This window comes from Condylostylus longicornis, unplaced genomic scaffold (assembly GCF_029603195.1).
Source record: "Condylostylus longicornis isolate FDR11 unplaced genomic scaffold, ASM2960319v2 ptg000004l, whole genome shotgun sequence".
NCBI classification, from domain to species: Eukaryota; Metazoa; Arthropoda; class Insecta; order Diptera; family Dolichopodidae; genus Condylostylus; species Condylostylus longicornis.
This window is the reverse complement of record NW_026577973.1, coordinates 10,866,158-10,880,709: the sequence shown is the minus strand read 5'-3', so window position 1 is coordinate 10,880,709 and position 14,552 is coordinate 10,866,158. Positions and strand designations below refer to the sequence as shown.

The 14,552-nt window shown below is 24.1% G+C and overlaps 1 protein-coding gene across 1 annotated transcript in view; it reads right to left on the bottom strand.

The window, feature by feature from the left end:
- Nucleotides 1–11,438, bottom strand: part of LOC129613127 (uncharacterized) — a 32,836-nt gene extending 21,398 nt beyond the window's left edge. The window contains exons 1-2 of the mRNA XM_055527077.1: nt 10,958–11,438; nt 9,268–9,625 (exon numbers count right to left, since the gene is read on the bottom strand). Coding sequence (XP_055383052.1) covers nt 9,268–9,625; nt 10,958–11,438 — 839 coding nt within the window. The remainder of the gene's footprint in view (nt 1–9,267; nt 9,626–10,957) is intronic.
- Nucleotides 11,439–14,552: the final 3,114 nt, after the last annotated feature.

Sequence of the window (14,552 nt, the reverse complement as noted above, 5' to 3'; positions counted from 1 at the left end):
AATAAAATTAAAATTAATTAATTATAGAATAATTTCCAAAATAAGTCAAACGGTATTATGTATACAGACTGATACCTTTGTACAAAATATTAGAACTAAAATTAATATGCACTAGACTATTATTTCCTATTAAGTCCATAATTTCTTTATTAAGCAAAATATAAATTAATTCAATTTCATTTCAGTAATAATGCAGTTTTCATAATATCACGTGAAAAATAGAACATTCAAATGTTACTCTCAAATTACTCTCAAATTTGAGTACTTCGTAACAACTCATAATAACTATTACAGCCCTTGAAATGCAAAGATACCAACTTTAAGTGCAAGACCTATGTTGATCAATATGTTTTCAATGTTATGAAGGATGCAAGTTGATGGGCAGCATAAATCAATATTAGTTACTTATTAATTTAATGGTTTTAGACAAAATTTTAAATAAGATTTTTGCCTTGAGGTAAACAGATTATCTTCTTTCCGATACACATAAATAATATATTTTTTATCAAATTAAAAATAAGACCAAAAGTGATGATAATTTTCAAAAAAATTTCCAAACGCATACCCGCATGTCGTAAATTTCAGAACACAATTGCATCCTCGTGCCTCTTCATTTGTTTAAAATAACTTTTTCCAGAAAATATTTTGAACTCATTTTAATATAATTTAAAAAATGATAATGATTTTCTGTAAAATATCCTAAGAATTCTAAAAATGACAAATTTGACTAATGGAACAAAGAAAAAATATATTATAAATTTTTGTATACCACTTACATAACGAAATATTCATAAAATCTTTATTGTTGCAGAAAAAATATAAAAGATATTGAAAAATATTTCAATAGCTTTGTATTTATTGAGTATTATAAAAGTGACGAAATTCAAAAGAAATTTTATTTATTATTTTGATTTTGGAATGAGGTGACAAGCAGTTCTAATTTGTAACACAATTTGTTTGGCTTTGTTATATTATGTTTGTTTTATATTGCTTTTTAATAAAATGTTACTCTAAAATTAAACGAGGTTGAAATTTTAGGTGATCTCATTTAATTATAATTTAAATTGAACTATAAAATAGAATGAGTATTCAGAAAAATGGTCAAGTTTACAGGTGTATAATACTTTAATATTTAGACTACTACTGTTAGATAGACGGTTTCTCACGCATACTCGTATCAATAAAAATGAAAGCAATAATAAAATGTGTAAAATATTTTGATTAACTATTTCCATACTTTTCTATTACGTTTGTAGAGTTCAAAATTTTTAGCACTAAGCAAATATATTAATGTTTATACAATTTTTAGCAAGTTCTAACATAAGAGTTTTATGAGTTTATGTAGAGACTATTCTTATCCAGAACAATAACAAATAATGAACTATGACCAGAAGCCTACAAACATAGCTATAAAAGAAAGACATTGAAGACGGGGAGGACACGTCATGTTTCGAAACCCGAATGATACAATAACCAAGCAGATATAAAACTGGAACCAATGTTACAGTGAGGGACGAAGCTCCGATTCAGAGGATTTGTTAAAGCCCTATTTTCCAACCAAAAATTAACAAAGGAGAAAAAAAGATATGGACGTTAGTTTTACCACTCCTTAATTAGATCCCTTTTCGGGATTTGTAAGTATTGCGATAATTTTGATTGAATATTTTGAATTGATTGAATTGTTTTGTTGCTTATAGCAAAATTAAATATTAAATTTTTAAATTTCTAATTTTAAAAGAATTAGAAATTCTAATTAATTGATTAGAATTAAATGAATAACTCTATATTCTGAAATTAATTAATTATTTTCGCGTTGATTAAAATAGTGCCACAATCAATAAATTTTTTTAATCAAAAATATCAAAAATAATCAACTTTCTTTCAGTATTATTTCCCGGCAAATAACAACATTTTTTTAAATATTTAAAAAATTTTCACAAGTTTTGATTTCTTTATTCAATCGTTAACCATAAAAATCGCCAAATCTATTTTTTTTATTTCTTTCTTGTTTCAGTTTCAATTTTATTTGATATGAAATGTATAAATATTTCAGCTATTCCTAAAATATTCACAAATCCAAGTTAATTTAATAATCTAATCTTATTAGCATATTCACCCGTCATTTACTCTAGTCTACTAACTTTACTACTCTAGTGAACTCAACCATTTACCTTAATTCATATGAAATAGTTTATTTATATGTATATACACATATAATTTAATAAACAAGCCATTGTTGAAGCTATTGACCTCTTTAGTAAAACATATTCGGTTGTTTTTATTTTTTTTTTGTCATTTTTATCTACAAATTTAGCATGAAAGTAAAAACTGATGAAAATGCTTCAGTTCTTGCATATCTACTTTTGTGTATATGTACGTACATATACACAAAAGTAGATATGTAAAAGCAAATCAAAATCGCAAAAGTTTAGGAAACTTGCTTTATAATTTTCAAGTTATTTTAAAATTGAAAATTTGTACATTGAGCATTGCACTAATTTTTCAAGTAGTGGAAAGTATTGCACATACATTTTACTTTTAACAGAATTCTTTCAAAAAATAAAAATAAAATTAAAATTATTTCCACTTTATTTTTAGAAAAATGTTAACTGTATACAAACGGAATAGCAATAAAAAACAATTGAATGAAAATGTTGGTCAACGAAGTCATGAAATTTATGTTTGTCCATGTCATGTGTAAGTACCTACATATATCGGAATAATGTGTCGTGATGAGGTAGTTTTCATTCATGCAATATTGTAACAAGTTTAACTTGTCAATTATTATAAAAATAAAATAATAAATTATTATAAGAATTTAAAAAATATATTTTTTAAATTTTGAACATAACAAATTTGGATAAAGCCAACGGTTTTTGAAGTAGCACTTTTCTCTTAAATAAATGAAAATACAATTTTCACAACAATCTGCCATTTAAATTACTTTTATTCATATACCAAAAATATATATACAAAATTATTGCATACTTCAAGGATGAACAAAACAAAAAAATAGAAAATATTAAGGTAATGGTCGAATTCAGTAGTAAAGTAAATGAGTTGAGGTAAATAAATATATTTTTTGATTGCACAACATTTACTGTTATTTTTTAGCTTTTGTAGAAATTGGGAAAAGAGTTCAGTTTCAAAAATATGAGACGCCAAAAATTCACATTGTGTAAATTTTGAAAGATTGAATAATTCAGGAGAAGAAGTCGGTGTAAAATTTTTTTCTTCTAACAAAATAAACGATTTATCAGTGTCTATAAGCTGCTGAAATTTGAGATATCTAAAACATACCATACCTTATAATTAATAAGTTTCTAGTAATGATCTATTTGTGCAAAAAATTTTAACTTTCTTAAAAGCTTAAGCTAATCTTAAAAGCTGTAGAGATTTTATAAACAGACGGGCAGAATGGAAATAATAAGCACATGTTTTCAATATTTTTTTTTTGGAAAAGTGGTAACAACAACTTTGGAATAAATTTTTATGTTATAAAATAAAAACGCATATAAAAATACAAGAACAAGTTATGGAAGGAAGTTTTTTATATTGTAAATCAAAATACGTTATTCTCTCAAGATACAACTAAGATATTGAACTTGCTGTTATGAATATTGAAGTATGTCAGATACATATACGAGCTGTATACAGCACACAACACGAATTTAAGTAATAAATTTGTATTGTTTTATTTTGCAATATCAAATTTTGAATTTTATGTATGTCGTTTCAGAATTTTATTGAAACAGATTTTAACACCTAATTGGGCTACTAAATAAAATCAAAGCTCCTTTTTATTATTGATTTACTTTATTTTAATCTGTGTTCCAGTTTACATCTTTACACTACATATCAATGGTCTGAGATATACTAACACATAAAATGGAAACTATTTTATATGCGCTTACAATTAAGTTATTAAATTTGATTTTAAACGCCCATTTAGGACTTCTTTTTGATCTTCATCTAATGCTCCTTTCGATTCTTTTGATTAATTCAACTCCACAATTACACTAAACATTTACTTTGCATTTCAAAAGTTGATGTTTTCATCTTTTATTTTCATATATACATACATACATATATGAACACAGTCATATACTCAAATCTCTCATTTATAATTAAATTCAATAATATGGCTTTAATATAAAAATTTAGTAGAAGTGGAAAAACCTTTTCCTTAAAGTAAGAGTATATCGAAAAAAATAACAAACCTTTTTCTATTCAAATGAAACTTGAAATCATAAAAATAATTAAACAAACAATAATTTGCAATATTATTGAACCTAAAGAATTTCACGAAAGAAAAAATAACATTAATATAGTTTTATTGAATAATTTTTCGGATAAGCCACAATTCAATCAATTTTATTTAATTTTTCATATAATTTTAAAAAAAAAATGTGCGAAGAAACACCCTAAAAAATAATGTGGGATTTGGCTTATCTTGAATATGATTAATATTTTTGAAATCGTTTTATTATACAGTCAAGCACCCATACAAGCAACAGAATCACAAATTACTTTGCAGATACCGCGAAAAGATATTTTTCTTTTTTAAATTCATACATTTACCTAATTGTGGAACCTCTGCCACAGCAGCATTTTACGCAGTTGCTATCAGATGTTAGATCATTAGTTGTTTTTGGCGATTAAATGAGTCAAAACCAAAATCAATATGCCTTAATTTTAAGAGAAGCCTGTAGTTTATGTAGTTTTCATTTTTCCAGTGATAATACGTTATCTGTATTTATCATGTATATCAAACGAATAGCTGAAGTCAAGCATTAATCATCAAGAAAGAGCTAAAACAATCATCATTTAGGCGCACAAAAATGAAGCTTTTAGATTGCCAAACATTGTCATCATCATATGATGAGAACAGAAAAGGAAAGAAAATAGTGGAGAGTTAGTATGGGTTAGAGTTATTAGTATGAGGAACACAAAAAAACATTTTGGATTAAGTCCCTTAAAACTCGAAAAAAAGCAAAAACAAAAGGGAGTTGAGTCACAATACTACTAATATCTAATCCACTGTTAAACGCAATTCAAATTCCTAGAAAATATGGAATTCCTAGAATTGCCGGCACTCAATATCTTCAATCTAGGCTCATTGCTATTATAATCCGTACTGTAATGACGAACATCGAAACTGTTCCACCAAACTCAAATTGCTCGAATTCTGCTTTGTTTAACTGTACAAGCTGCCAATATATATTCGTAAATGTGTTTTTAAGGCAAAAGTACATTAATTGCGTATATTATTTGATCTCTTTTTCTCTCTTCAATTAAATGCAAGAGAATAATGTAGTTAGATATATCCGTGTTCGACTGTACTTACTTATTATTTACCTACATAACAATATTTTATTATTTTTTGTATTCGTGCTTTGTTATAGAAAGCCTTTTCAAAAGAACACAAATTTCAAAAGAAAAAAAAATATTCAAAAATATAATTTGAATATTTCTTCAATAAATTAAATTATAATTTATTATATTGTTAAAATAATGTATGGGGTTTACATGATTCCAGAGTTATTAAAATAAGGTTTGAAAAAGATAAATTTTTGGAGAAGACAAGAGAAAATTAAATTAAAAATTTTTATAATTTCCCAAAATATTCAAATCCATTCTTTTAATATTTAAGATAATAATAAAGTTGTACCCATTAAAGAATTTTCATTATTTTTAAGAAATAGCCATTAAAATTTTCATTTTGCAGTGAGCGCTTCATTAAAGCTAGAATACTAGACAAGACGAAAATATTCTATTTTATATAAAGATCTAAGGAAACTGTCTGATAATAAAGTAATATTAAAATATTTAAATGAATCGCGAATCAGCTTATATACTTAAGTATATAAAAATTAAAAATTTACACTTTTAGTAATAGAAATTTCTAACACCACTGGAAATCACTGGTCAATTATAATATTAATCTTAATTGATTTACTTACGTCTACATCCATTTATGTACAAGCACACAAACTCTCATTACAATAACGTTTATTATTTTCATTTTAATTGCATTTTTGGTATTCCGACTACAAAAATACTTACACAAAATATTTTTCCAATTTTGTCATTAAAAACTAATCACAGTCACAAAAAAAAAAGCGAAAATTGTTTTTTCTTAAACAGTTTTCCTTTGCTTTTCTGATTTTTATTGATTTTCTTGATTTCACTTATAATGGTCATTAATTCTACTCACCTTAATTGCAATTCTTAATGCAATTGCAATATGAACTTTTTCCAATTTTCCAATTTATTATGAAATAAAAAGTTGACTTTCGTTATTTTTTTTTATTTTAATTTTTTTTTCTTCAAGTTTAATACAAAATTTAAAAAATAAATATAAAATATAAATAAAAACATAATAAATTAATGTTAATTTAACTAAAAATAATAGAAAAGTATTTTTAGAAAAAAAAAAAACTATTAAATATTTTGAAGTAAAAGTAAAAATATCAATAAGGCATGTCTGGGGTCCACAAAGATTATTATGTAAAATCATTGTATATAAAATGTGTATATATGTATGTATGAAAAACAGCCAAGTTATTGAAGAAAAGAAAAACAATTTTCAAGAAGAAAAAAAAAATTGGAAAAATTTTCATTTATTGCTTTATAATTTCTTTTCTAATTATGCGATTTTCTTGATTTCACAAATCACAAAAATGATCATAAGCATTATTTTTTTTTTTTTGCTCTTGTGAAAAACCTCTTGGAAAAATGTGAAAATTCATTTTGTTTGCCTTATAAAAATGATAAAATGAAAAATGCAAAGGAAAATTTTTAAATTTTTCTGAATATTTTTCTTCATTTTTCTCATCTCGTAACCATGAAATTAGTTTAGTACAAAAACCAAAAAAAAAGTTGAAGATTGAAAGAAAAATTTATAGAAGAAAAAACAAAAAACGCAATGTAATGTTAATTTTAAAGTTAAAATACCGTTGTAATGTTATGAAAGTTTATGTACATGAGAATAAGAGTAACTAATATAGAAAAAAATTTTTAATAACTTTTTTTTTTTTTCGTTTTCTTACTATTTTCTAAGTCAATATGAAAATTATTATTAGCATATTGTTGTGTGTATGTATATGAGTAAAGAAAATCTGTAATCAGAAATTTTAATAAATGGCGTTGATTAAAAATGCAAAAGAAGATAAAATAGAAGATAAACAACTACAGAAAATATGAGGAAATGCAATGGAATTCAATATTCTAAGATAACTACATATATGCAAATTTAATGTGTGATTAAAATTTAGAATTGAGAGCTAAGGATGAGATTAAACATAATATGATAGTTATAATCTATAAAATGTATATGAATGCAATAATGATGATAAAAAAAAGTAGTGATAGAAGAAAAAATCAGTAAATTAAAAATAAACAGTAAATCTAAATTAAAGCAAAAATTAGAATAATTTTTTTCAAAATTTTACTGTAGACATAATATAGATTTTGTAGAGAAATATAGAAAGAGAAAGAATATTTTAAGAAGAAGAAAATATTCCGGTATATTAGAATAATGTGAATGATTAATACAATAACTAACATCCAAATTATTGAATTCATAAACAGTTTCAATAATAATTCAAATTTATTTTGAAAGAAAACTTTTATACTCAGAAAATATATTCAGTAGAACAGTTAAAAATCTTTATAATAACGTAGAATAAAATTACTAAAAATGTCATATTTTAATTTGAATTTAATTGATAAAATGATAACAAATTTAAATTCTAAAATATTAAATTTGAAATTATTACGAGTTCTTTACAGCCCTAGAGTATAATAGAGTAATTAAAAATAAATTCGGAAATAAAATGTTTAAATTGAATTCTGCAATTAAATATTAATATAATCCATATTGAATCTATTAAGCACATCAACTTACTTTATGAAATATTATGCACAAGTACCAAAAATAAAATTTAATTAACTTTTCTTAATTTACGAATTTTTGGAATTTAATTGTTCAAATTATTTTCTGTGAAATAAATACTAAATTTAATAAAATTTGTGATTTTAATAAAGTACAAATATATTATTAAATTTAGAATTTTTAACAAAATATATGTACATACTATGTAGGTATGACAAATTTCAATTGGTATAACAGAATTAAATATTTATTAATTTTATCTGTAATTACTTTTAACTGTAAAATTGGAATAATTCTAGAATTTAATATTTTTCCACTTACTAATTTTTAGATAAAATGCAGGAAAAACCATAAATATTTTAAATTTTAGAATTTTTTTTATAGAATTCAAGAGTTCTTATTAGAAATGCTTTTTCCTTATCGTTATTTCAATAAAATCAACTAGTTATAAACAAAATTATAGAATTAAAACAAAAAATATTAAATTAATTTTCTTTTTCTATTTTGTATTTAAACAATAAATAAATTTCTATTATGTATAAAAATTCTTTTAACATAAAAATTTTTTTAAAATAATTTTTAATTTAATAAAAAAAAATTTATAAATTGTTAATATTTTTTTTTTAATCGGCATGCAAAAGTACAAATTTATTTTCGTATTTTTCGTATAGATTTTTAAAAAAATAAATAATTAAATAAATTATGAATTAAATTAAAAAAATTAAACTTAACAAATTTGGACATGAAGTAAAAAAAAAAAATTGAATTTCAATTACATAAAAATTTTTTCATTTAATTTTAATTTAATTCTCGTTTTTTTCGTTTTTTTTGTTTTTTTTTGTACTTATCAACTAAATAAAAACATTTTTTTTTGTTCGTCTTTTACTATTTTTAATATTAAAATTCAATTAAAATATTAATTAATAGAATTCTCTTCAGAAATAGAAAAAAATTCTATCTACTATTTTTATTTTTCTCCTATAATGAACGCGTGGCGGCGCGATATGCATATTTTTTATATTTTTTATACATACGTATATAATATATATATACATATATATATATATATATATATATATATAAAATAAAATAAAAGAAAATAAATAAATATGACTTTAATACAAGCACATCTACTCATATATATATATATATATATATATATGTACAAAAGTAATATGTTATAATATATTAAATAACTATATACATATATGTGTATATATAAATGTACATACATACATTATTATGATAGATGGGATTATTCTTGATGTAAATATTGTTGTTGTCTTTCACTATCATTATTATCTGTAAATTGTTGTTGTTGCTGTTGTTGATTTGTATTTGATGAATTTATATTTTGTTCTTGTTGTTGCTGTTTTTGTATTTGTTCCATTTGTTGTACATAACCACGATAAGCTAATTCTTGTGCATTATCAATTGAACGACGATCCCATCCGCCACCACCACCACCACCACCACCTGATGACCAACCACCAGATGAACCACCAGATGGCCAGGCAGCACCACCACCACCACCACCGCCTCCACCACGTCCAGACATTAATTTCTTTAGGCCCATAATACCAGCTAATAAAAGTGCTATTTTTGATACAATTAAAGCTTTACCAGCTAACATATATAGACCGGCCATTGCAACTGGTATCATACCCATCATTTTCATAGCCATACCCATCATCATCATACCCATCATTTTCTTCATTTTACCACGACCTAAAATTTAAAATAGATTAAAAAAAAAAAATCATTTATTTTTTTCGGCTCATAACTTTGTTTCTTTTTTTTTTGTCATAGTATTTTTTTTTTTTAAATTTTTTTTTTAATAAATTTCTGTTTGGTCTTATGAAATGATTATCATAGAGTAATGTATTCAAAATATTTAATTTGCTTTGAATTTTAAATATGAGAAAATTTTAATAAACTTTTTTTTATGAATTCTTAGATTTTCTAATGCCATGTTATTATTATTATGGGTTGGATTTGATTTGACATTAATTTAAGAAATGAAAAAAGAAATCATGTCCATTGGCAATGAATATTGCTTTTCGAATAATGAAAGTGGGTTATAGCAGATTCTATGCAGATGTGTATATTTTCGATTTTTTTTTTTTGGTATTAACTTACTAATTACTGGAAGAATTAAATTAGAAAAATGTTGAAATTTCCTTAACACAGGGGTTGGCGTATTTTGATTATGGGGGACAGTTCCTGTTTTTGTAAATTTGTTTGGAAGTAGCATTTAAAAATTATTTATTTAGATGGATTTTAATATTAATTTTAAGGGTGCTTCAGGCACGTAGTGTATACTATAAGTGTATAAAAATTTCGCAAACGGTCTATTTATAGATATTTTAATATTAAAGATGAATTTATTGTTAGGATTCATATTAATTTACAACTTTGTATAAGTCACTAAAATTACTAAATCAGTTAATAAAAATTACTGAATTGCAATTAAATTATAAATTCTGTAGTCCTTTTCTACATGCATTTTAAATGAAATTATTAAATTCTTTGAACGAAATTTTATACAAATTTCCTTTGTATACTTGAGAACTAAAAAATATTTTGAAATTTGCATACCTATACGAGCAAATAGGCTCATTCATATTTGTTATTTGGGTGTATTTGATTAAAAATTTAATTACGTAAAAGTTATTTCCAGTTAGGATAGGATTTAGGATAGTTTTTGTTCACATAGTTTTTTTAAAGAAATAGATAAGTCAAATGAATCGACAACGTACTAGGGCGATTTTTTGGAATTCACTAATTTTTTTACATTTTAAAAATCTTGATTTAATAAAGAACCAGGATTAAAGAAAGACAGAACCCGCAAATTTTCAAAAATTTTAGAGTCTTTTAGAATCTTGATGTTAAACTTCTAATCATTGCACAAAATTAACGGAAATTATTAAAAAAATATAGTGAAATTGAAAAATCTTTGCTCATTTAAATTTTAGAATTTTTAGACAAATTATTCAGAGTAGTTTTTTAATTCACTTATTTTGATTTTTAATAATTCTATTAGTAATTATTTTAACAAACCTGTACTTAATTGTCTGCCAATTTCTTCTGTATCAAATTGTGGAAAATTAATTTGTAATGTATGACCATTAAAGAATTTTCCAATTCTTTCGAATAACATTGTTGTTAATTGTGTATCACGATCTTCAATATTTCTTGGTAATTGAGAATCAATTTCATTTTCATTAAGTGCCCGACTAATTGGTGTCGGTACATTTGGTATACGAACCACTTTAATACCATCACCAATATTAATGGTATCAATTAATTCAATACGATCAATAAATGAAATTGCTTTCTTTTTTAAACATGGCACAAAACCGCCTTCAACAGCCGAACATTCATTATATACTTTAAATGCAGTTCGTAATCCAGCATTTGTATAATCCTCTGAATTATGTTGTTGTGTTTGTTGAATTATAGGTGGTGATGGAGAACCATAAATTGAATTTAATGATATTAAAATCACTAGAGAGCCACTTAATAGTTTATGCACAATCATAATTGTAAATTAATTTATTTTTTTTTTTAATTATTAAAATAATTAAAATTTTTTTATTATATTTCTTTTTTTTTATTTTTGTTTCGTGTGCACTATGAAATTTTTTTTTTCTCTCTCTTTATACGTTTTATATTTTAACACTTGAATAGGGCACTACAAATAATTTAAGAGATATCCTTTTTTCCTTTTTAATTAAATAATATTACGAAAGGTTATAAACTATTAAAAACCGTTTACCAAAAAATTAAATTTCTTTGGCACCGGCAGGATTTATTTTCTTTTTTTTTTTAATTAGATATATATATATGTATATATTTTGGCTTATTCTAATGTGATTTGTGCAACAGCTTTAAAATAACTGATGTTAAATTATAACAAACACAATACTTTTATAGAGGAAAGTCGTTGAGGTACCCAAATACCATAATGAAATAACATTTTATAGGAAAAAAAAAATTAAATAAAAATAGAAGAAATAAATTAAAAAAAAAATAATAATGATCAAAATAATCAGCAAAATAGCAAAACTCTAAGGTTGAGAAGGAAAAAGCTAAGCATGATAATCACAAACAACCATACATACAACCATCATCGTCATCATTACAGAATTAAAAAATTATTATCAACATCATTATCAATAGCTGTTATTGTATGACTACAACAGTATAAAACCGATATCAACATCAATATCACGATGATCATCCAAAAGTTGTTAAAGAAGCGACCAGATAGGGAACCAAAAACAAAAAATAAAATTAAAAAAAAAAATCTGAATAGAATACGAAAATAAATAAAGAAAAAACTCATAAAAAGTCAGAAGAAATGGTAAAAGAAATTATAAAAAAAAAGTAAAGGCAAGAAAACTAGATAAATGTGTTAAAACTTATGGGAATATTCCAACCTCTATACCAATGCGAAAACTAAAAAAAAATCTTATAGCTTCAACTTTTTACAACAATGAAAACGTAAAATAAAAAAAATTCAAAAGTATAGTAAGCACATTGCAGCGATGATTTGGAAGTAGTGGTAGTATAGTGGCAGTAACGATAGTAATAGAAGTGGTGCAACCATACAAATATACTGGTATGTATATAGATAAAATGCTTACAAACTTTGGAAAAACGTGACTTAATAAGTGTTTTTTTTTGTTTTCGGTGTTTCTTTACGGTTTTCTTTAACATTGTAATAGAAATAAAAAACAAGATAGAAAAAGAAAAGAAAAATAACTGAATTTTAAAGGTAAAGGTAAAGGTTAAAAAGGAAGCAGACACTTTTTTTGTATAGAAGACTTGCAAATACGTTGGTATTTGTGATTTAAGGTTACCATCATGCACTTAATTTTGTATTTTCCAGAGGATGGTGCATTATCATGACCGGTTATTTAATGAACTTGGCTTGATTGTGAACAATGTAATTTATTACAAAAAAAAGTTGAAAAATCTATGAAAACAGTAAACGACAAACAAATGACAGCAAATTACATAAATTTTTGATATAATCAAAAACATAAAATATCTTCACAACAATTGGGTAAACAGAGACAACAGAGACCCGAGCGTTTCTCAATTCTCGATTTGCTCGCATTACCGAATCTACACAAAAGTAAGGAATAAAGGATTTTGAATTCACTATATTAGAAAAATTATAAAAAATATTATGTCATATTGCACAAAATATCTGTATTTTTTTTTTTAAATAAATTCAATATTTTTAGATTCCAATTCAGTAACCTTCGATTTGGTACATAACACACCAAAAATCTGATGTGCTCAAAATTGGAATTAATTTTTTACAATTTACCTGCAGTAGATTTATTAAAAAATTTAGGTAAAATATGTAGAATCAACAGAGTTAAAAATATTTTTAAATTTACTTCACACAAATAATATGCAACACCCATTCTTCGTCCGAATTTGAAAATTATTTTCAATTTATTCTCTAAGACCACGTCACTGCAGCCGTAACGACTTGTTGTAACAACTCACCGCAGCTACACTGCGACACTCACGCAATTTTAGATTTGTTCAAGCTCTGAGCTTAGTGGCCTTACAGATATGTGTATAAGTCATCCTCCTGCATTTAAAAAAAAAAAACTTAATCTTAGATTTTAGAAGAAAAACAACATTGGTATATCAACAAAAGAAAAAAATCCATAGAACTAGTGTTTGAAGTTAAATGAAATTTAAATGTTTAAGTACATCTGGCAACCCATATTTTTTTTTAAATTTCATTTTACATTTCACTATCCGAATACATGTGTACTTGTTATTTGAAAATAAAAGGTGAATTGCATTCGATTATAGCGGATTGTCATCATAAATATATACACACATACATATGTGTGTAATACAATTTTATTTTGATATCAATTTGAATTTTAACAAAGAGAAAAGCGCGCAAAATTTTCATAACATAATATTTTTCTATGTATTGGTGTTTTTATATAATTTTCCTTCTATTTTTTAAATTTTCTTTTCAAATTTGTTTGTTTATATATTTTCATTCAATGAAATTTCATCATTTTATACAAATTTATACATACATACGCATATATACAAAATAATATATCAATTTTTTTTATACATCACACCGATTTGGAAGTCAAAAAAACAAAAAGACCAAAATTCAGCGCCATGTCATTTTCCACTTGTGTACAGTATCAAAAGTGTTTGCGATTTTCGGATTGGGAAAAGAAATGTACATTTTCATACATACATTATAATATGTATGTATGTATGTATGTATGTAGATATGTATGAAATTAAAATAAGAAAATATTTTTGATGAAAAACACTTCAGACAGAGAGCAGGTTGATTAAAAAGAAATTAAAAAGGAAACTGATATCAAATTTAAGCCGGAATTATGTTTATCCAATAGCATGTTGTTATTATGTGTATATATACCCAAATATATACGTATCTTATACCCAAAATGCCATTCATTCGATTTGAAATTGAGAAATAAAACTCAAATTCAAAACTATACGAATTTTTTATTACAATATCTTCTTGGATGTTGTATTAAAGTCAAAACTTTGGAAGGAAGGATTTTTATTTTTAGACAAATATTCAAGTACACATACACATAATATTGAATAAACAGACATACAAGCT